The 23,338-nt window shown below is 40.2% G+C and overlaps 1 protein-coding gene across 4 annotated transcripts in view; it reads left to right on the top strand.

Annotated features, from left to right (window-relative positions):
• The first annotated feature begins 458 nt into the window (after positions 1-458).
• Positions 459-23,338, top strand: part of TFDP2 (transcription factor Dp-2) — a 57,900-nt gene continuing 35,020 nt past the window's right edge. For all 4 annotated transcript variants that reach the window (XM_082288178.1, XM_082288177.1, XM_082288179.1 and 1 more), the window contains exons 1-3: positions 459-709; positions 12,198-12,291; positions 18,215-18,281. In XM_082288178.1, the coding sequence (XP_082144304.1) occupies positions 12,250-12,291; positions 18,215-18,281 (109 nt within the window). In that variant the 5' untranslated portion in view covers positions 459-709; positions 12,198-12,249. The remainder of the gene's footprint in view (positions 710-12,197; positions 12,292-18,214; positions 18,282-23,338) is intronic.

Here is a 23,338-nt window from a genome sequence, read left to right as displayed (position 1 = left end):
CGGCGGCCGCAGCCAGCGCGGCGCCGTGCGCTTTGTGTAAATACAGGCCTATAAATATTTATACAGTTGTATATTTATACACTTCGTACCACCCGGCAGCACCTGGGCACCACTGGGACAGGTGCGGCCGCCTAGAGCTGTCGCGGGGCTCGAACCCGCGGCCCTGAGCCCTGACAGCGGCCGGCGCGAGCCGCGAGGGAAAGGCGGTGGCCGCTGGTCCCGGCCGGCCACGCCCTTCCGCCCCGCCCCCCTGGCTGCGGCCCCGCGGATTGGCGTGCGGTGTGTGTACACACACGCGCCCGAGCCAATGGCGCGGGGAGGGCGCCTGGCGTCACGCGGCGCGGCGGCCAATGGGTGCTCCCGGCCGGCAGACGCCGCCAAGCTTGTGCGGGGGAGCAGGACCGGGCAGCGCTCGGCGCGGGGCGGGCGCGGGGGGGCGGCGGGGCCGGGCCGGGCCGGGGGCGCTGCGGGCGCTGCTGCCGCCACGCACCGGGGGCCGCCGGGGGGTCCTGGCTCCGGGGCCTCCTCGCCAGCGGCGGGTGCGCGGCGCCGGCCCGGCCGAGAGGCGTCGTTGGCGCGGCGCGGCTGGATCGCTCCTTGCCGCGGCGGCTGCCAAGGGACCGTCGCCGTCTCGTCGCCTCAGCGCCGCTGTCTGGGCCCGGCCCGCGCCGCCGCCCGCCTTACCTTTCGTCCGTGGCCGGGCCTGCGGGTGAGCTGGGAGCGGGTTTGGGGGGCTGTGAGGGGGGAAGGGCAGCGCCTTTCTTGAGCGATCAGCGGCCCCTGTGCCCCAGTCAGAGCGGTCCCGCCGCCCCTGCCGCCCCCTCCCCGGTGCCGCCGGGCAGCGCGGTCTCGCCCCCCTCTCCCCTCGTCCTCCTCGGTGCCTCACGCCGGGCGGGCGCCCTGGGCGGGCGGGAGCCGGTGCCCGACACCTGCGGGCGGGCCCGGGCGACGGTGACAGCCGGGGCGCCTCCTCCATTGTGGGGAGCGCTGGCGCGGCGGGGCTGGGCCGCGCCGGGGCTGTGCGGGTTGCGGAGCGAGCGGTGGCCCGGCCCCGGCCCCGGAGCGGGAAGGCACCGCCCGAGCTCCCGGCCCTGCTCGGTGGTGCTTGAACTTCGTGTCGGGGCGGTTCTGACCCGCGGGTCTTATCGGGAGAGGGTCAGTCCGGCACAACAACAACAAAACTTCCCTGCCTGCCGCTTCCTGGGAGTTACAGGCCTGCCCGGGCTTCCAGCTGTAAAGGGCTCAGCGGCAGAGGTGAACCCAGTGTAAACACCGTTTGTTGGAGCTGAGGATACAAACAATAGGAGGAAAATATGGAATAAGCAAACATCCTTGAAATGTGGAAGAAAACCGCAAATGAGAACGTGTTCCCTCATTGAGTAAAGTGGGGATGCCGAGCAGTGTATCACAGCTTGTGCTGTTCTCTTCTGGAGAAAGGACTTTGGGTTTCATTTTCTCTGTAAATTCTTGATTTGTCAGAGAAAATGAATAGTTTTAATTGATATGATATAGCATGCTGGGTAAAAAATTTTTACAAATTACTTCTTAGTCAATTTTCATAATTCTAAAAGCAGTTTAATTATTTTTATGACTCTTCATTAATATTGGTCACAGTGACTTTTTTTCCAACTACTATCACGAATGTAGCTTGATTATGTTGAGAGAAGATAGTAAAATGTTGGAGGTCGTATGGTGTTGTAACAAATTGCAACTTGATACAATCTTTGATTCAAAAATAATGTTATGCTGGTAAAAATGGATGTTGTTAAAAGAGAAATTAATAACTTTTCCTGATTTCTTTACTCTTCCCAAATTAACTTCAGTTCTTTTGATTATACTATATCCTGTCATACACAAAAAAGGATCTGTATAAGTGGGACAAAGACTGAGAGGACCAGTGTTACCGGGCAAATGCAGAACTGTGTTTCACAGCCCACATTTATGCCAATGTTGTGTATACTCAGAGATGGTTTTTATGCAGTGAAGTACTGAATTTCAGGAACTTCTGTTCAAAGTAACGTGTAGGGTGTTAAATATAGAACTTTGAAAAAACCTGGAAGACTAAGGAGAAGCTTGCATTATAGAAAAGAAAAGACTTGGCAGGAGAGGTGGTCAAGAGAAAAAAAAAGGTCAAGTTCTACTTTGAAAAGTTTCTTACTGTGAAGTGTGTCTAGTGCCTCTAGAAGAGGACAGAGTAACAGGTCAAATGATTTAGTTCTATATTAGGGGAAAAAGTGAAAATTATTCAATATTAATAAGATTGTCTCATGGGTGAATTTAAGAGTGATCTTATATTACTGTCAAATTATTTGGCTTTCTTTTAACCACTTCATCTTTGAACAAAAATCACTATTGCAGCATAGCAAAAAGAATCCATTTGACTTGTAGGATCTTAATGTAATTAATTTTACAGAAAACACACCAGTGAGAGGAATGCTCTTTATTGCTCAGAGGGTTCTGACTGGCAGCCTCACTTTACAAAGTGATCAGGTTCAGTTTTCAGAACAGCATCTTGGCAGCAGTTCTCCAGTGTAAAAGGCTTAGGCCAAACAATCCAGCTGGGCAGCAGCAGTGCTGTTTTGCAGGGGATGTCAGTAGTACAGGAGAATTCTTTTATCTCTGTCTACTCTTGTCCATGTTGGACACCACTGTAGAGACCTCTGGTGCATCTGGACACACTTCTTGAACAGTTGTGAGTACCCTCCCAGTAAAGATGTTTCAGTAGCTTTGCCTAAACGTGTTATAGGTTTAGTGAAGAAATAGGGACCAAAATTCCAGCTTTACATCCTCTTCAAGGGTTTATGATGTTACTCGGTTTAGATGTGCAGACCTTGTCACTGCGTCTTTGAAAGCAGAGTGTGAATCTCTAAAGGGAATATAAGAATAGTGACTTGCATGATATGGGAGGGAAGCTGCTGCAGCCCATACTGTGTAGACAGTAATATTTAAATTTCTGCATCGTAATATAGAGTAAAATGAGTTCTAGCTATAGCCAGTCTAATTTAGTTCTTGGAATTCATTTCTTTTAATGTGCTACCTTAAAATAATGTTCTTAGGGCTGTCTTTAATAGGTGATAATTTCTTAAATTGTTTGCTTTTTCATTTTTTGGGTGTAATGATGTAAGACTTTCTCTGCTACCTTTCCAGTTGCATTCACTGTACATGACTCCTAATGAATCAACAGTAAATCTTAAAATAGGGAAAATTACCTGTCTGGTCTAGTGCAAGGAATTACACTTGTGGATTTTTTTGTGTATAAAGCCAAGGAACCACTGGAATCAGATGGGTTTGTCACAAAACTTTAGGTATTAGATGAAAAACAATCCCGATGTCTTGGGGTGGTGATAGTGCACATACCATGTTGGAGCTGAGAGCACAAATGCCTGTGGCAGGATCTGAGAACCCAGGGATATGCAAGGAAATATTGTAAAAGGTGCAGGTGTGGTAGGGAGTTACAGTTTTATAACAGCTTCCTGGATTGATTCTTCATGTGTGTTTTGTAACATCCAGTACTAGAATGAAATGGATTCTTTTTCCCCCCATTATTTGATTTGTAGACTATGACTCTTTTGCAAGAATTTGAGGCAGTAGTAAGTGATCTTACTTTCATCATTTCATTAAAGGAACTCCTTTGCTCCTTGGTCTGATTTCCTGTGTGCAGTGATAGTTTCCAGTAAAGGTTGTTACCGACTGTTCAACTTTACTTCTATGCTTTTCAATATTTATAGCATAAAAATCAATCTAAGCAAATCAAACTGCAGGCCTACAATAGTTCAGTTTGCAAGACCATTATCTATGTTAATATATTGTCATATACATAAATAGAATTGTAACAAAAGCACAGTTTTTTAGAATATCATACTTCTAGTGAAATACAGAACAGTAAATGAAAGGGGATGATGTTTGGAAATAATTCTTGATCCAGCTATTCACTTAGTACTGTTGAAGAAACTCTTTGCCTTTCAGAACATGGTTTGCAAAATCCACAGCCTACTGTGAAGCCATTTTTGAGGATGTTTGTCTTTACTGAAACCTGAAGTAACTTCTAGATTTTTGCAGCACTGACTTGGTTGCAAAATAATGCTTTAGCCAGTTCACGTCCAGTATTGGCTGTCACTATGGAGCCTAGAACCAAGCTGGGAAAAGATGAGTGTTTGCTTTTGTTAGTATGCTTGGTTATGAACTGCAGCAATTCAGGTGTTGGCAGAGTTTCATTCTTTCTGACTTGATGATAATGTCTGAAAGAGAAGACAACTTGATTTTTGTTAGCTTCCCAAATCACTTAAGCATGAATTCTAGAAGGGGCTCCTTTAGAGGTATATTTGAAGGCATTATCCAGAATTGTCACAGCACTGGGATCTTCCTGGTTTACAGCCAGGTTTTTCACCAAACTTCTAAATCTGCTGTTAATTAACATAACCTGTAGAAATAAGCCGCTTTATAAAGGCGACGTTGTTTTGCGTGGTTTTCTGTATTTTCAGTCAGTGGGATGTGCCCTGACCACCAGGTTTTACACAAACAGTGGTCAGAGAAAGCAGTGATAGTAGCTGAGACTGTACTTCTATTCCTTGATTCTTTCCTAACAGTGAATGGAATGCCTGTATCCAAAACACAGAAGTTTTGTTAACATCTATAGACCAAAATCCATTTGTGAATGTAATTCTGGTCTTGCAGCTTAATTTATATTTTCCTGTGGAGCCTAGGACATGCTCCTCTGTTTAGCAAGGCAGGTTTCTCCTGTTTCATCAGGTTCCTGTTGCTGCCAGATTTGTGTTGGTTTGGGTGGGAATAGCAAATGATTCAGTTGTGGCTTACAACCTCTTTAGTACTTTTCAACTGAGTCCCTCACTAACCTCTGTCAGGTGACTATAACATCTGGCTGGGTGTATGGGAAGGTTAATTTGATAGGAATTCATAATCCATTTACCTATGGGTGGTGTTAGCAAATGTGTTCTGTGTGAATAAGGGACCATTTTCATTTACTGTTTTGTTATTGCAAATTTCAGGGGAAAAAAAAAAGAAAAAGTCAGTAAGAAATTAGCAGGTTGCAACAGGTACACACTTGTCTTTAAGGCTGTGAACTTCCAGTTGTATAGAAGAATTCTTCAACTTGGTAGCAGGTATTATAATGACATTTGTGGGAACTAAAATCTTAAAGCCAATGTATCAGTAGTTGCTCATTAAGGCTTGTGAATGGCAATGCATTGACATGCTATAAATCACTTGTGAACTCTAATGGTCATCCAAGAATTATGGTGGTAACATGACCAGTAATTATGGATGAGATTAGAAACTGCAAGTGAAAGTAAGCTTATGTCCTCAGAGTGACATAAGAAACCTATGTGTGCATGGGCTCTCCATTTCTTGGAAGGAAGGAGTTAGGTAACTTCCTTTTGTTATAAACTTGACCTTGAGATTTGAGAAATGTGAGAAATATATTTCTGTTCTCTTAAAGGTGCAATCAAATTATTGTAAACTTCAGTTTATTTAAAATTCAGCTTACAATTGCAAATACATTCAAACTTTTTTTAGATCAATAAATTCATGTATACAACTGATAAAATTTCAAGCTTTGTATTGATTTGGTAACAGAAGGCTTCCGCTCTCTGTCAAAGGCAAATTATTCATCCTGCTTCTTGCTGTATAAGAAGTTGAGGAAGCTATGATCTGGAGACAAAAATATCCCCTTCCTAATGGAGTTTTGAAGCATGCACACACCCCGGTGAACTCTTCAAAAGCATGCAGTAGTCTTCGTATAAACAAACCATATCCAACTTTTTGTGACATTTCAATCCATAAGTAAATTTTGAGGGATCATAAATGCTTTTTTTCAGAAATGGAATCATGGTGTGGTTCTGGAAACCAGACTGACCTGGTCAATCAGTGGGTCAAATCTGAGGGTTAGTCCTGTCCTGTGCACAGGCCTGGGTGTCCCCTGGAGCTGCAAGTGGGTTGCAGCATATGGAAAACTTTCTTCTACCCCCTTTCAGCCCCACTGTTGGAATTCCGACGGTATTAGAACTGAACTGGCTCGCTGGGGGGATGAGGTAGGAATGGGAGCTGTTGAGAGCATGCAGCATGGGGAAGGAGTGGAAGAAATGGATAAAAGTGGAAGATCCCTTTTAGCAGTCTTGGCAGGGGTGGGATCTCAGAGCAGTGCAATATATTTCATGGAATTGTGCCCTTCAGGTAATTTTGTGTGCTGTAATCAGTATTTGTGAGCTTGTGAATCACCAAAAAAATCCCTTTTTGCCTTTGTACCAAATTATAATTAAAGAAGTATGAATTTTTTTGTAACCGTTAGCCTTTGGTGAATACTGTCATAATCTTCAATCCATGCAAGAGTAGAGTTAAATAATGGCTTTAAAGTAGAGCAAAGCTTCTAGCAAACTATAAGGAAAATTGAAGAAATATCTACCAAGTCTTCATCATCAAGTTTTTTGTCACACTATAACTTGGTGATCTTTAATTAAATGCAAATGTAAAATTATTTTCAGTTCATTGGATGTTGAGATCCTTCCAGCTGTGAGGTGTAGACAAAAGTATATCTCAGCAGTGTAGTTAAACTTTTCCGTATATTGTCAATGCAGTGATAATTCTGGAAATTTTAAAATATCAAAATTAAAACTTACAAAACCAGATTAATATCTAGAGCATTCTCTGATGTGCCATGCAGTGTATGAGCTGGTGGTAGCAAGAAGCTGGTGTGAAGTCTCAGTGGTCAAAAAGATGCTTTTTTCAGTTGAGCTTAATTGAAAGAGGAGCCAGTATATTATTGGCAATGCCCAGAAACCATCTTACCAAGGTATTTTGCAGTCATCACATAGATCACTATATTTTTTTCAAATGTCAATCCATTGTGAAAATGAAATTTCTTAAGGCAAAAATGTGTTTGTGAAAATACAGTGTGCTGTTTCCTCTGAAAGGAAGTTGTGCCTGCCTCTTTCCACGGCGGCAGCAGACTCCCAAGGTTGTGCCCGGTATAGTAGTCAGCTATGGGCCAGAAGCCTAGTGAGAGAACAAAAAATGAGCTTATAGAATAGATTGTCTGCTTGAAAAAACCTGCAGCTAAATTTCTGTTAATTCTAAATTAATCTTGGTAGTGATGAAAGTTGTCTATAAAACTCAAAAAGACATTTTGATCACGCTGTAAGTGCTGCATGAATGTTACCCGCTGTTCTGATGTCAGGCCCTACGTACTTCATCTTGAATGACAGTAAGCTGGTTTGGGGAATTAAAAGAGCCTGCAAAGGTTCAAGTGCTTGGGAATTATTCCACATTTAATGTAAAGTTCTCCTTATTTGGACAATAAGAGACATACTTCACCTCACTGATTTTGAAATAAGCCATGAGTGCTGCTCCTATTCTTAGACGTGTAGTTTAGTGCTGGTACTGGCATTGAGTGTGTCTAAGAACATGCCTAAGAAACTGAGTCCCTTGAGGGAAGGAGTATCCAGTTCCAGGTTGCTGGAACTGGGGTCTCAGCACTGTCAGGACTGGACAAGCAGCAGAACTTGAGGGTCAGCAGTGCAGTTAAGTGAATGGAGATTTTGAGGACTTTCAGCTAGGAGAGAGTTTGGATCCAGCTTTGGATTTTCTGCCCTTGTCATGTGTTCTTCTCATTCAGACCTGTCTTCATCCCTGGGATTCAGGATATTCAGTAGCCTCCATCAATAGTGCTTTTGCTATATATGTACATATGTACATATATGTATGTACAACAGGTATAGTCATATAATATGTACATTGATAGTCATATAATAAGTACAACAGTGAGAGTAAATACAGCAAACAGTGGGAGTAATGGGAATGTAGCATTTGGGATCGAGTCCGAGAGTACTGAATGGGATCCAATAATGTTGCCTCAGTATTTGCTACATGAAGTCCTTAAGGGGACATTTTTCCTGACATGCTTTTAGCAAACCACACAGGTTGGTGATTCTCCCTTACGGAGTTGAAGTGCTACAGTTTATACTCATTGAACTTGCACAAAGGCCTCATCTGTTTTTCCTGGTTTTTTGTACTGTGTAAACTTGAGTCATAGTAACTGCTGTTGCCAGGAGGTGTCAGTTAATTTTTTCTGATGATACACTGGCATTTTGCTCAATCATAACTTCCAGATGAGATCTTCACTTTCAAATTAGGTTCACGTGGTTTTATCTTTCGTTTCCATCTCAGTTCAAAGCAGTCATCCTCGTTTCCTTTTTGTGTCATACAGTTGGGAGAACTTCTGTGCTTTGGTTTCATAGGCTGCAGCCTTTTAAGTCAAGTAAAGGTGATTAAACAATGACACTTTTAAACTGACTACTCTTCTCAAATTATTTTATTTTGTTAAAAACTCATAATATCATCCAGTGATCAAGTCACTTAGATTTCCTTTGTTCAGTCTCTCTAATCACCTTGTCTCTTATCTACTAGGACTTTTTTGAAGGCATACAATTGCTAACAGTAAAAGCTGGAAAAATAAGTTGTTATACCTGCCAGACCTTCATCATACACATCATGGTGGGAGTTCCTTTCAAATGCTTCCTTAGAGCTACTTTCTAACGTTATATTCAAAATAAAAATTACTGTGTGATAGCTGAAGGTGGTGATGTATTTTCCATCCTGTGTGTGTGACTTGTTGAATAAACACCTTGGTTGGCTTTTTTGAAGAGCTTCATTGAGTGACAAGCTGGATGTTATATCGTATTCCTGTCTCTGGAGTGTACAGGCTAAGTTAATTTCTTGTCTACGTACATAAAGGATAAAACTAGGACTAAATCATCTGAAGAAGACTCAGGAAAAAAGTTGACAAATCAATGGAATCTGCTCAGAGGGATGCAAAATCTGTAATTTAAATGTCAGAAATTTGATAAGAAAGTTGTATTTCTGTTTTGTGGGATACCGGGAAATTATTCTGACTAGTACATACAGGTATTTTCACTAAAATTGTGGTTTTTTAATCTCAGTTTATTCTAAAAGGAGTTAGATATTGAAATGGTTTTAGGAACAAGATGGAGAAACACTTCCTGGGAACAGGTGGATTTCTGATAAGTACTTCATAATTTTGAAATTTTACTGGTCTGAAAACTGAGACACACTGAAGCAGCATATGTGTAACAGGTGGTCTAAGCCATGTAGATGCTCTGCATAAATTAGTGGTTTAAAACTGAGCCTGTACAGATTAATAAGGAGTCTTTTTTGTTACTGCTGTCTTCTGAAATCAGTCTTGTAATACCATAGCTTGAAATTTAGTACTATGGAGAGGGGTATGAAGAGTATAAATTACTTTCTTGTGGAAAGGCTGGTGTTATACAGGTTTCTATGTCTTGAAACTGATCACACTTTCGTCTTAGCTGACCCACTTACCTGCAATAATTTTCACTTCGCAATACTGTTTACCAAGTAAATGAAAAAAAAGCACTCCTTAGTGATGATGAAAATCATTCTAGTATACTAAAATATGTTTTTTTTTTTTTTCCATGCATTCCATAAAGACTTTTCATCATAACAATTTAGGTAATTGTTCCACTAGTTGTCTTCATTTGTAGATGTTTAGTATTGATGTAATACTTAAATAAATGACACTTTCTGTTGGGAACTGGCCTCTGGCACTGAGGAGGATCTTTGCATGGTGTTGATCTATGTGAAGGTGTGATTTTAAGTACTAAAAAAATTTTAGAAGAAAAACCAGGATAAGTTTGGTAAAGCAGAGAACAGACTTATGTTGTCTTAGAGGGGTGATTTAAAAATAAAACTTTGGACAATAGATAGAAAATGAACATAAGAAGGAATGTAATGTTATTCTGCAGGTAACTGTTTCCTGTTTTGCACTGTTTGTTGCACTGGAATTCAGCTTCAGTATCACCAAAACTTTAGAATAGATCTGGCTTTTAACTTGTAGCGAGAATAGGTACAAATAAAACTCCTGGACTGTTTTGCTGTAGCTAGAGCTTGATTACTTGGGCTTTTGTAAATTTAATGCTCAAACTGTCTTTTTAATGTCAGTGGCATAAGTGATTAGGAAATATGTTCTAGAAGAAGCTGCAACTCAGAGTTTACAAAGTGAGACAGTTTGGTTGGCTCCTTGTACTGTATAATATGTGACCAAAAGGCAAAATTATGGGAGTGGGTTATAAACCAAGGCTTAGCTTGTGAAGGGACAAAGGTAGTTCAAATACAGCAGTCTTTGTGTCTCATGTGCTCTGGGCTCTGAACCTGTCTTTATGCAGCTTCATTTCAGTAGAAACCAGCTAAAGAACAAAAAAGGTTGAGTTTTATCTTTTTCTATTTGTGTGGTGCAAGCACATGCAGCAATTGGGGATGAAGAGAATCTCCATTTTGAGGCCATCTGTGTCAGTTCTTTTGTCTGAACCTGACAAGAGGTCATGGCAGATGGTGGGGTCACAAAGTCTAGCTTCTCGGGCTTGACAAAATGTGTTCATAAAGCTGGAAGAATACCAACTGTTCATACTGGCTGAAGAACATTGTGGCAAAGGACTGTAATAGTTTATGGACAAAACCTTCTGGATCACTAAGCTTGACAGCAAATAACTTGTCAAAGATGAACCTAGTTTGCTTATGTGTAAATGAGTTACAACTGCTTAGCAAATGTGTTCTTAACTACATTTTATTTCAGTAAATTACTTGTAAAGCCTCTTAAAGAAAGAGAGGGAGGTCAGACTACAATATGAATTTTGGCCAGAGCTCCAGATGATGTATTTGGAGAGTTCATCTGGAAGGGTGAGAAATGTGGAAAAAGAACAGGCACAAAGATCATAATTTTCAGATGCATTGCAAGGATTCAGTATTTGCTCTTGGCCATGACCTCTGTAGCTGTTACGACTTCAGGTTTCAAGATTACTACCAGATCCAGTAGCCCCTTTCCCCAGGATGGGAATAGATACCTCTTAGTAGTATCTTCTCTGAAGCCAGAGAAAAATTCTTATTATTTTCTTGGATGTTTTGTGGTGAAACTAAAATGTACAAGTTTTCACAGGAGAATGTCTTAGTAGAATTGTGTGGTGTTCACATGCTGGAGTAACTGTTTAATTATGGCTTAATATGGCAATAAAGGAAGGTAAGTACAACTCAGTCAACAGGAAGTGGAGGACATCTCTAAGTTGAATAAAATGGTTTTCCTCTAACAGTTTAATTGATATGATATCAGAATAAACCAAGAATTGTATAGAAACAGCCTAGAATTTAAAATTCCCCTGGGTTGTCCAAAACTACTAAAGCAGTGATGGGATGTGATGGTAGAGTTCCTCATTAGTTACACACACTACTGAAACAATCCCTGGCACCTTCCTGAAGACATGAAGACATTGGCCATTCTCAGACTTCACATAGGTTAAAATACAGAGGAAATGTCATGAATTGCACCCTGCTTTTGTAGCTGGTGAGTTCTGCTGTAAATGGTCATGAGTCTTATTTGATAAGTAGCTGATGTGTTTTCCTAATTTTACTGAATTTATTTCCACACTTGAAAGTGTGAGCAGTTCTCTCTCTCTTATTCATCCAAATGCAATTCAAATGTCTTTTATAGTCCATTTTTTAACTGCTAGTAGTACTTAGAAAGTACTTTCACGGTACTTAAACTTTTTGTCAAGTAAATTCTATCTTTAAAATGGTTTGTGCTGACTGTGTTGATTTGTAACTTTTCTTCTGTTTTCTGTTAGACTTGTGGAAGCTTTCATTTAGAAAATAAGTCACTTTAAAGTATTTTTTCGTATACCAAAATTTTTGTCTTTTCCTGGAATTCTAATATTATAATTCTAACTACACAAGTTTAATTTAAAAGCATGAAAATATTTAAAAGATGAGGTAGAGCTGAATTGTTTTTTTTCTTGTGCGTTTCCTAAAAATTCTGAATGTTTTCTGTATGTATACAGTTCATTAAAAGCTTTCTCTGTTGTTGGTGGCTAAAGAGACAGTGGAGAGAAGTAATTCACTTCAATTTTTAAAGCCAATCTGCATTAGATGCAAAAGATTGCATGGTTTTAATTACAAAACTTTAGTAATGATATAACATGGTTTACTAGCACAATAATGTAGCTAGGCCTTGATGTAAGTTGGGCCTTTATATATAGGATTTCATCTCTGCCTGTTCCAAGCAATGTATATTTTTAGTATCTGCAAAACATGAATATTGTGGTAATTATTTTATCAAAAGCTTGGCTTTCAACTAAGATATTTCATTAACTTTCTTACAGGATGTTCATTTTAAAGATTCTGTGAAGATGAAAAGGGATATCTTATGGCTTTATGAAGTATAAAGCAATACTGCCTGACATGACGGCAAAAAATGTAAGTATAACTCTTCAACATGTGTTACTTTTCATATTGGCATTCTGCCTGTCACTTCTGACTTCCAGAATTTTATGGACAAATACAAGAAATCAAACACAAAGACCTTCAAATTAAAAAATCTTGTGTGATTTTTGTATACCACAAATGTATACCTCATCATCTTTTGTAATATTTTAATAAACTTAGACTGATTAGAAGCTTTTTAAACATGTGGAGTTTACTCAGTTGTGGGTCAGGTCGATAACTGAGGCAATGCTTTATGCTGTTTTCGTATTGATCCTTCCAGGTCCCTTCCAACTTGAGATATTCTGTGAGTCTGTGATTCCTCTCACATTGCTCCAAACTTAGCTGAAAGCTGCTCATCTTGTTTAACCTTCTCACCTTTGCACCTGTGTAAAATCCTTCTACTGAGTCTGAGTCTCAAATCTCAAGAAAGAATAGAAAGACTGCATATTACTTTGCTAATGTTGGTACACTCCTGGTTTCTAGAAGACTGAAGGCCTTCTTGTTTCTTTGCTTGCTCATTAACCATCCTGTAGAGGTGTCTCGGGGCTCTGTATTTGACTCCTCTATCCTGTGTTCTGAGGAAGCTTATGAAATGTCTTAACATCCTGACCTTAATTTTTTGCCTAATTGGCTGTGCTTCCTGAAGTAGACAGTTTGTATAGAGAACAGTTCTGATTAAGCCTGGTGATCAGTGAATTGAGTATGACTTTGGGCCCTGGGCAATTTGCCTATTGACTGCCTTTGACAGGGCATCCTGCAGTCTAGTTAAATCTGAGCAGGTTTAGGAACCAACACCACCAAAGGAGTGCCCCACAGTAAAAGTGCAGGTAGCCTAGGATGGTGCTCTGTTCAGTAGCTGCAAAAGGTTTTGTGCATACTGGGTTAGATTACTGCCAAGGACATAGTTTGGTTAAATTAATTCTTGAGTGTTGGAAATTTCTGTTTGCTTTATTAATAGCTTCATTTGGTGTGTAGTTCCAGGCTTTGAGGTGTCTTATATCTCACTTTTTGATTCAAGCTTACCAAGACACAAAATAAATTGATGTTTATATTCAAAGCCCTTTGCTTATTATTTCATAGGTCATATTCAACTCTAGTACAAATAAGTAATTCTACTGATGTATGCACAAATCCAGGTCATTTGTGGCTTTGACCTTTTGTTCGATGCAGTCAAAGGATAAATACCAATCCCAGTAAAATCCCTGAAGTGTTGTGTAATAGTCATAGAGTGGCATGGGTTGGAAGGGATTTCAGGAGGCCATCTACTCTGGTGCTTTGTGCAAAGCTCTTTGACACTGGAACCCAGTTGCTTGGTGCTTTGTTCAGAGCTCCATCAGGGCTTTGGGTTTTGAAAATGTCTGAGGACAGATGTGACATTCAGTCTGCGTAACCTACTCTTGTGCTGAATATAGAAATATGATTTTGTTGTTTACTTCAATGCTGTGGTTACTTTAGAGAAGAAATATTTTATTGGTATGCGTGCTTTGAAATTTTGCATATCAAACTCATGCAAACCTAGTCAGATACCTAATAAGTATGGGTTTATTGTAATAAAAATCAGCTACTGTGGTGCAGATGAATGTAGGACTCAGTTTTCATGTTTACCTGTTCATGTGGGGGTCATATGCTTTCTGTCCTTATTGGTAGCACTTCTTTGGGTTTTCCCAACCTTGGTTACGCAGAATTGCACACTCAGGGCAATAGTGTCAGCCCTGGTGTTTCCTGATGCTGTTAGAAGGCCATAATGCTTCTGAATTTGCAGAGTTGCAGGGTTTAGTTTCTGTATATATCTGGGGGTTTCTGCAGGTCAAAACCTGTTTCAATGTAAGGTTAGTGTTTGTTACAGTGTCAGAAATGGTTTAGTGATCTGCAGAGTGAGTTGAGGGAGACAGCTTTTTTTGTGAGAGTATTTCCATCTTTTTTCCTATATGTTGAAGGATCAAGTAAAGAAAACTTTAAACTACTGGAATTTGGGCATCTTCCAGGAAACTCTTGAAGGGCACATATCTTCTGTCAAATGTGCACAGCAGGAAGCTGCCATGTCTGCGTTCTGAAATCACTGCCCCTCAGCTGGGCACGTCTGTGCTCCTGCTGCATCACAGGCACGTGCAGCTGTGGCTGAAAAGGCTTTTCATCTTGCAAGAAGCTGTGTTGAACAACCTTCTGCCCAAGGAAGCTTGTGCTCCAAGCACGTGCCAGGATGTAGATTGAATGTGTATGCAAGAGGAATAACGTTCCCCATCACTGTTTTTCCTTCCTGACTTTTTGAGTGTGTGGTAGGAAAATTATCCAGGCTGGGCTCACTGCTCATTTTCTTTAAATGCAGGACCCTTTCTGGTATCTGCTTGTGGAATATTGTTTATGGGTAATTTGACCTTCTTTAGAAAACTAATCCAACCAAAGAAGCTATGAATAATAAAATGTTGAATAAAAGTTACATATTCTCTTGGAAAAGAGGTGTTCATGTGCTTACCATATACATTGTACCCAGATGTAATTCAAATCACCCTGTTGAGTTGGGTTATTTCATTCTTTGCTTATATGATAAAATGTGTTTTTGTTGCCTGTTTTGTATCTCCTTTCCCATCTGTTCTTCAGGTAAGAAGACACCAAAACAGTACTAACAAATGGAGCAAAAAATGAGCAAATTCTCATCGTAAACTTATTTTTAGTTTAGTTTACCCAAACAAATTTTTAGTTTCAGTACTCAAACAAATGATTAACATGACTTAAGCAGATTTTTTGAATGAGACTGTTAGTTTTGATTGTGAAGTTATTTGTCACTGCTTCTCAAAGGGTGGCTGTCTTGCCATAGGTCAGGGCAGTTAAATGGCTGCAATAGTTCTCCTTTCACATGTCAGCATGGAAGAAAGTTTAACTGCTGAGGTTGGTCACAGAGATTTGCCCAGCTGAGCAGCAGAGAAGGCTGGCAAGCTACAAGAGCTGCTCATGGCAGTTGGCCCCATCCAAGACTCTGATTGTGACTCTTTTTCTTCTTTCCCCTCACCCTGTTTGGAAACTTAGTCACCTAATAGGAAAGGCAAACAAACCTCAAAGATAGTTAGGAGTATGCAAAGGCCTGCCAAATCCTTTCTTCATCTTCTGTCGTGGCTGGATTCCTCGTGCTGCAGATGGACAGAAGCAGCAGTCCAGCTCCTGCCATGCTGAGTAATCCGGACACTCTGGGCCAGTGTTAAAAAGCAGAAATATCACACGAGCAGTACAAAAAGTAACAAATGATACCAGTTAAGCATAGGATTGTTTGCTGGTTTCAGCTTAGGAGTTGTTACGGTACAAGATTCCCAAAAGCAGTGGGTGGTCTGTCTCAGATAACAACATGGCCTGGGACCTCTTGAGGACTGAGATGGAATCCTACAAAGGTCTTGTTGTGCTGCAGTATCGTAATGTTGCATCACACATTGCTGCTTCTGAGGGCTTAGTTGGGATCATTCTTCTGCAAGGGAAACAAATTCCTTTAGATCTGCCACATTTCTCACTTAAGTTCTCATGAAATTCAAGTTGGTTGTCAAGCTCTTCTAAACTTAGATACAAAGATTATAAAATTGAAAAAAGTGCTACTCTTTATAAATGTGCTGCTAGGACCATTGTAATGAAAAGAATGTATTTCTGTGCAAACTGAAATTTTGTGATTTTGTGTCATTTGGATCACTGAAGTATGACATACACACAAAAAAAACCCCTCAAGTACTTTGTTGCATTTCCTTCTAAATCTTTCAAGAGTTAAACGTAAAAGTTAGAATTTTCATTCTGTCACTGCATATGTACATCGTCTTCAGTGTTTGATTAAAACACTGATCTGAATCAATAGGGAAATGTACGGTTGTAAATCTAGAGCTGAATGTTTAACTGTGAACAAATTTCAGTGCTGTCTTGGAAGATGTTCTTTGTAATTCTTATCCATTCTCTTGGAATGAGTTGAGGCCTGTAAACTAACTTGATCTTTATCCCTGTGGACCCCTGTTCTTTCTCTGAATTTAAAATTTCTCCCATTTGTGTTGTTCTAGTTGCTGCAGAGGCAGGCAGGGGTCCTGGGGAGAAGCTGACACTGTTGTTTGTGTGTTGTGGTGTGATCCAGCAGTGCTGCCTCTTCCCTCCCCTTGGCTGGGTGCTGGAATGGCCTTGCAGTGCTTTACACTGTGCAATTACTAACCTCACCAACCTCTCGGTTAAACATCTCCTCGAGAATACATCTTCAGTGTAAAAGGAACCACAGTGGGCCCTTACCACACGAGCTTTCCTTGTGCCCAAGCACCCGGGAGGAGGGATCCTAGAATGCTGCTCTTTTCTGTGTGGATCTGCTACCAAACCGTGCTAGGAGACGTTTTGCGTTTGCTTTCATGTCTTCCTCCCTTCGCCCTGCTCCAATCCGGGCGTTCTCGCTCGGGCGCTCCCCAGCCCCGCTGCATCGCTGCTGCACCGCTGCCACCTGCTGGGAGACAGCCCGGGAATGGAAGGGAAAATGGGACACCTCTCTTTCGACACAGCCTCTGGGGATACACCACAACAGCCCAAGCGTCTGAGAGTGTAGGAGAGTCTAGTTGGGTGTGCCAGGAAAGGCAGGAAAGATCAAGTCTGATACTGACAATGCTTGAGATAAACTGAGGAACTGTACTGAGCATCTCCAAGGGCTTGTTTATAGAAGCACATAACTGAGCTCGTTTGGGCAGTGTTTTACAATCAGAGTACTGCAGAAACAGTTGATCTTCTTATGTGTCTCCTGATGGGGAAAAAACCGTAATAGAAGTATTTTCAAGAGTTTGTCATGATGCTGTGTGTGGCTTTTTCCCTACAAAAATTATTTGCTGAATCCAAGGCCTCTAATCAGAATTGAGAGACTGAATGCTTACATTAGGAATTATTTTGTCCTGCATAGTTTATTTTAGTTATGTTACTACTGTTTAATTGGCATAAAATTAAATGATGCTCTAAGTTGAGTATATTAAAATTCTTAAAGTGGCCCTAGCATAGGTTCCATTATTGCTACATACATCTGTAAAGTAAAGCAAAATGTTTGATCCTTCATCATATGATTGTCGTCTTTTAACTTGGATACCGGAACCCTTTGTCTCAGTGATTTACAGAAGTACTCAAATTTTATAATATTTTAAAAAGAGGTTTTGCAATATTTAGCGTAATTGCCTACTGCTCCAACGGGGCTCAGTCCCTCAGTGCTTATCACAGCTTGGAAGCAGAACAAGATGCTTTGTTGAACAAAGCTGGTGTGAGTACGAAGTGCTGAAACTGCAAACTGCCTTACCATTACTGCTGTTGGTGTGCCCATTCCCTGTTAGCTGCTGGGACATGAAGGACTTTCCATCTCTTCCCTTCTTTGTCCAGGAGCTGTGATCTTGTATTTTTTTTATACAAGCTACACCTTCCTTTGCTTTGTGTGCACGCCACAGTCTGAGTTGCACTATTCTGTATAAGATTTAAGTTTTTCATGTCTCCAGTAACTTACCCTCATTAAATCAGCATATCTGAACACTAGGAAATGTATTTAAAATGCATCAACAGTCACATCTCAGACCTGTAGACTGTGCAGCTTAGTACTAAGGCAACTGGACATGGGCAGATTTCTGCTGTGTTATTGGTGGCAGCAGCTCCCTTTGACTTGGAGGGGACAGTGCCTTACACCATAATAGCCAGAATGGGCTGCTTGGGTCAGGGTGTATTTTAGGTAACAACTTAGTGAAAAGTAGAGTTTGTCTTCATATATACACAGTAAAAGTCCTGGATATCTTGCCTTGAGTCTCATGCTCTTGTTAGACTCTGCTGTCCATGGGATTATGGTGTTTCATAATGCAGAAAGTTGCTTTCATAATATTGTTAGTTGCATATTAGAAAACATAGAAAGGTTTGTCATATTTTAAGACTTCAAAATTGTTTTGTTCAGGTTGGTGTGACTTCCACAAATGGAGACTTGAAAGGATTTATAGATCAGAACCAGAGTCCAACAAAAGGTAAGAGAATTCTATTTGATACATACATTATGACTTATTTCACTGGATATGGTTGATTCACACTTGGGATACTCAGAATTAAAATGTTTACAATGTATTTCATACATCTCCACTGGTAGTTGTTTATTACTGACATGTAAGTGTCAGTAGCAAAGATGGGAAGGTCTTCAGTAGTGCAGTAAAAATAATAAGAGAATAAAATAAGCCCTTTTTTTCATTCTTTGATGGGGAATAATATGCTGAATTTCCTGATTTATACCCCACCCTTAAAGTTCCCTGACTTTGTTGTAGTCAAAATGACAGAGAAGGTTAAGCATGTTGTCATACTTTTAAATGTTCTGCACAATTTACAATAATAATTATATTTTGTCCTATCCTGTTTTGTCTTAGCACTTCAAGATTAGTCACTTTTGACTGAAAAAAAATTTATGATCAGTCGTAACAGCTATGGTGTTCCAGTAAAATAAACCCCTTATCTATACTAGAAAACTCGAAGATTTGCAATTCAGGAAACATTTCAATCAACCTTTCTAAGTAAATACTGATTTGCTGTTATCCACTGCAATAACCCAATGCATGTAAGAGCAGGAAGGATGATTCTTGGCTCATGCCATCAAACCTAAGAGACTGAAAAAATGAGACAGTCTAAACAGAAAATGGCTGGAGCTACAGTATCTTCCTAGTTCTCTAAACTTTGCAGAACATGACAGACTGATTGTAGGCCTTTGAGAATTATATATTGCACACAGGTGAGATAATTGCACTTTGTGCTTCATTGCTTTGTGATTATTGTGTCATGATGCTAGAGAAAAAGACTAAGTGCAACATTTTCAAATAATTTCTGAAACAAGCAATTGATTTGTGCAGAAAATAACTGAATAACTTTATAAAGCATAGGTCATTACTGTTAGGAATATCCCAATCACCCGTATCCCACTCTTTATCAGATTTTGCTTCTGAGATAATGGATGCATTATTACCTCCATTTTTGTATATTTTATAAAATGTTACGATCTAATGATTTAATTTTTTTTTTTAACCTTGAGGTATAATTAAAAATTGTTGACATCTCTATTGAGATATAACATCTTGTTCACAATGGCTTACTCTTAGAGAATCAAATATTCTGTAAAAGCTGGGGAAACTGTTATAGATACAGCCAGTATCTAAGCTGTCTTTTACTTTCAATCTAAAGTATCCTTTACTTACTTCTTTTGGCATGTTCACTGTTGGACTCTGGAAATTAATGGGTGGGAGGGGAAGAAACTCCAAAAAGGCATTCAGATCCACTATCTCTTAACAGGGCTTTGTGAGCTTCCTAGTGAAGGCAGTTTGTATTTTTTTAATCCATTATTTAAGTTAAATAATTTGCTATAGTAAAAATAAAGGCAATTTATTTCTACATATCTGGGCCTATTTATAATGTGTCTTCATAGTATTCTTAGACTGAAGCATGATGGATTTATCATATGTTCAAGAACAAAGGAGAGACACCATTTGCTCTAATGAGAACCTTCTTGAAAGCATCAGATTACAAGTTCTAGAAATTTTTGCTTAGAAAAATTGCATTTTTCTGTTCTTTCCAAAAAGGTAATTGTGGTGTGTGTTTATTTGTTACTTGCCTCTAGCACAAACAGTATTGCATTAATGGAACACTTCGGATTCCAGTGCTGAACCTTGAGCACATAGAAAATTCCTTGCAAAATGTCTTCCTTTTTATTAATGAACCCTGATAATTTATTTTTCTGTGAAATCTGTTGGGAAATTCTAGGTTTACTTGGTTTAATTTTGAAAAATGCCGGACTGCTCTAGATAAGCCACTGCCCTGTCCCTTTGCCTGGTAACAGCAGCCTGGGTCTTTGAGGCTGCTGTTTCAAACTGCAGGAGAGTGTCTTGAGACACCGAGTCAGCTGTTGCTGTTTCTGTACTCACACAGATACTGCAGTCTCCTTCCACAGCTTTACCACCACGAGATAATCATTGTGTTGGGGAAACTTTCTGTCTTTGTCTCACTTAAAATGACTAATCAAAGTAGATGATCACTTGACCCTTACACACCAAAATGGCTTTCTCTGCTTTTCTTCCATTCACAGGCTCAATTTTCAAAATCTCCTTTCTCCACAAGTTTTTCCCCTGAACCATCTGAGGGCGTTACTCTGTTGCTGCCGTTGCACTGTTTGTGTGATTAGGCTCCATTTGTCTTTCCCACCATTACCTTTAGTGTCCTTTACCTTTATGGTCCACACACAGCCTCTGGGTGTTTTCCTGGTTTACTTTGCTACAGGAGAACTTAATGCTCACAGACTGCTTAGGTATTGCAATCTGATCTGTTAGTCTTAGAGTACTGCTGTGTCACTTTTGCTGACTTTTAAATCGGAATTAATGTTTCTAAATAGGTTGACAGGTTGTTTGGTTTATTTGGGAGTCCAGTTTTCTTATTATTGCTTGTTTCCTGTGTTTGTTAGTGAATATTGTCATCTTCTTGCTCCAGCTTTTTTTGATTCGGACTTTTTGGAATACTTTCAGTATTTGTGTTTTTATTCCTTCCATAGATGATGTCTAGGGGGAAAAAAACCATTTCTAGTACCCAATGTATCTAAATGCAATTAAAATTGACTAAGGAATTTGATGTTTTAAATGTGATGATTGTAGAATCAAAGCATATACATCAAATTTGTAATCCTCATAAAAAGACTTGCTGCCTAATTCTGAAGGGAACTAGATTTTCTTCCTACATGTGCCTAGAAGAAATTTCACAGTAGAGCACTTCGTTTAGTGAACAATTCTAGTTCAACAGACAATTCTCTTCCCTACATTTGTTACCTTTAACTCGTAGGTAACAGGCTCTTTTGGCTAAAAGCTGCTCCATTTAGAGCTTGTTTCTTCTGCTTGAAATGAATACTCATTCAATCTGAGAGGGAATGCCACATGCAGATGGCTTTTGACTGATGGCCAGGGTACTCACCTAGTGGCAGGGACTGCTTGTGCAAGGACCACAATTGAGTAAAATATTTTAGCAGTCCATGCATCACAGTCAGGATATCTCATTTCTGAAAGTCCTTTTCACCTAATCTTTGACATAGTAGATTCTTATAGTTACAGTCAAAATTGCTCAGCTGTGGCTGGCTGGGCTGGCCGTGCTTCATTTCCTTACCTGAAATTACTAGCGATTGAAATTATTCCTATAGGAGACCTGCATTTTAATTCTCCCAGACAGAAAAAAATGGCTCTGGTTCTCACTGTTTAGTAAATTAATATTCTTGGGTTGCTGCATGGAAAAGAAATTCTTCCTCTCAAGTTTTGGAGAACAGAGATGACTGTTTGTAGCCTTGGGGATAGATCTGTATGAATGTGCCAGGTATTCTCCTAGTTTTCCATCGTGGACTGTGCCTGTTGGTAGAAACTCCCGGGAGGATCCATGCTAACAAGGCTGATGTGCTCCTGGGTGTCAACAGAACTTTGGTGCCCGGTAAGGTTGATTAATAGGAACTGCATCCATCATTCAGTCAAAATCCTGGCTTTTGTGGCAAAATGCCTTTGTGGAGTTGGCTCATTCTGTTAAAATGATTAATTATAATAGTTCAAGTTAGTCCTCAAGCTGGTGTAATTAGATTTGTGAATGAGAAGAATAGTGGCAGCTGTACTGTGGGTTTGGGGTAATTGTTGCAAGCTGTGTTGAATTGAACCAGACATGCTGAAGCGTTCATGTTAAAAAGTTGCAGGTGTAACTGGGAGGATTTAAAAGTTAATCTGTTGGGAGACACTCCCAGTCACTAAGTTACATGCTCAGTAATCCGGTTCATATCTATTACAAAAACGGAAAATGAAACTGTTTTTCCGGTGATTCCAAGCAGAGGGCGTGTCTGCGTTATCCCCTGCCCCATAAAACCACCCCCATGCACAGGGATATGTGCAGCTTTCAGGGCTCCCTGGCAGCTTAGAGAGACCCAAGACTCCCTGATCTGTTGGAATTGCCTGGGTGTGAAATTCTGTGATAAAATCAAGCTTTGCATCAGATATCACTTGAAAACTCATGTTAGTGGTCAATGAGTCGTCATCAGCCCCTGCAGTCTGCGGGCACTGCTGCCGTAGCTGCACAGCAGAGTGGGGATGGCTGGATGGAACAGCCTGGTGATATCTCGGGATACCAGCATGGATGCCAGGGCACACCTGCGCACGGGGCAAGAGGAGGCTGCCCTAGGGCAAGTGGGACTGGGCACATCTGCTGCTGCTGGGGCCTTAGGCACAGGATTCTTATCTTAAAATGTGTAGTGTAGACTCACACAATGGTTTTGAGGAATCCTGCTGTCCTTAGTTAATACTTTTTTGTTACTGTGTCCCCAGTTCCTGTGAGTTTACACGTTGTTACTGCTGTGGAGGGAAAAGGGACTCCAGCCATAGAGCACCAATCTTGCAACAGGTTCCATGAGGAAGGAGCCATTATCATATCATAGCTGCAGAGAGCTTGCTTTGGGTGGAAATCTTCACTTCTAATACAACTTCACAATGAACTTTTGTTTCAATGCATCTTTTTATTACACAGTACCTATCTTTTACTCAGTCCTGACAGGGCTGGTATTTTAAAAACTTAGTGCACAGGGCTGCTGTAATAGAAGTACTTCATTGTATGCTTGAAGACATCTGCTAAAATGACCAAGACATCAGAAGCAGTTATCCATAGGCCTATGCCTGGTAATTTCAGATTCATAAGCTCTTAACTCCTGTAGATTTGTCTCAAACTGAGCAGTAAAAGACAGAATATGTACTACTCAGTGTAAGCCTGAAGTATATTGAAAAACTGTCTGCCCCATTTTATTTTTTTCTTTTCTACAGATCTCTTTGATTTCATCTATTTCTTGATATGTATGTGCTTCTACAGGCTATGGAATTTTTAAAGTTGTGTTTGTAGCCCAGTAATTTTGTGCAATGAACAAATGAAGAAAATTTACCAAGAAAATACTTGTGTACTAAAAACATGATAAAAATTCAGTTTTTCTATATGCTTTTATAATAGTGATCTTGGAGATCAGTAAATATCTTAGTGTAATAGAGAACCC

Source organism: Coloeus monedula (genome assembly GCF_965178545.1).
Source record: "Coloeus monedula genome assembly, chromosome: 10".
NCBI classification, from domain to species: Eukaryota; Metazoa; Chordata; class Aves; order Passeriformes; family Corvidae; genus Coloeus; species Coloeus monedula.
The sequence above is the reverse complement of the archived record's forward strand: the minus strand, read 5'-3'. Positions and strand labels throughout refer to the sequence as shown.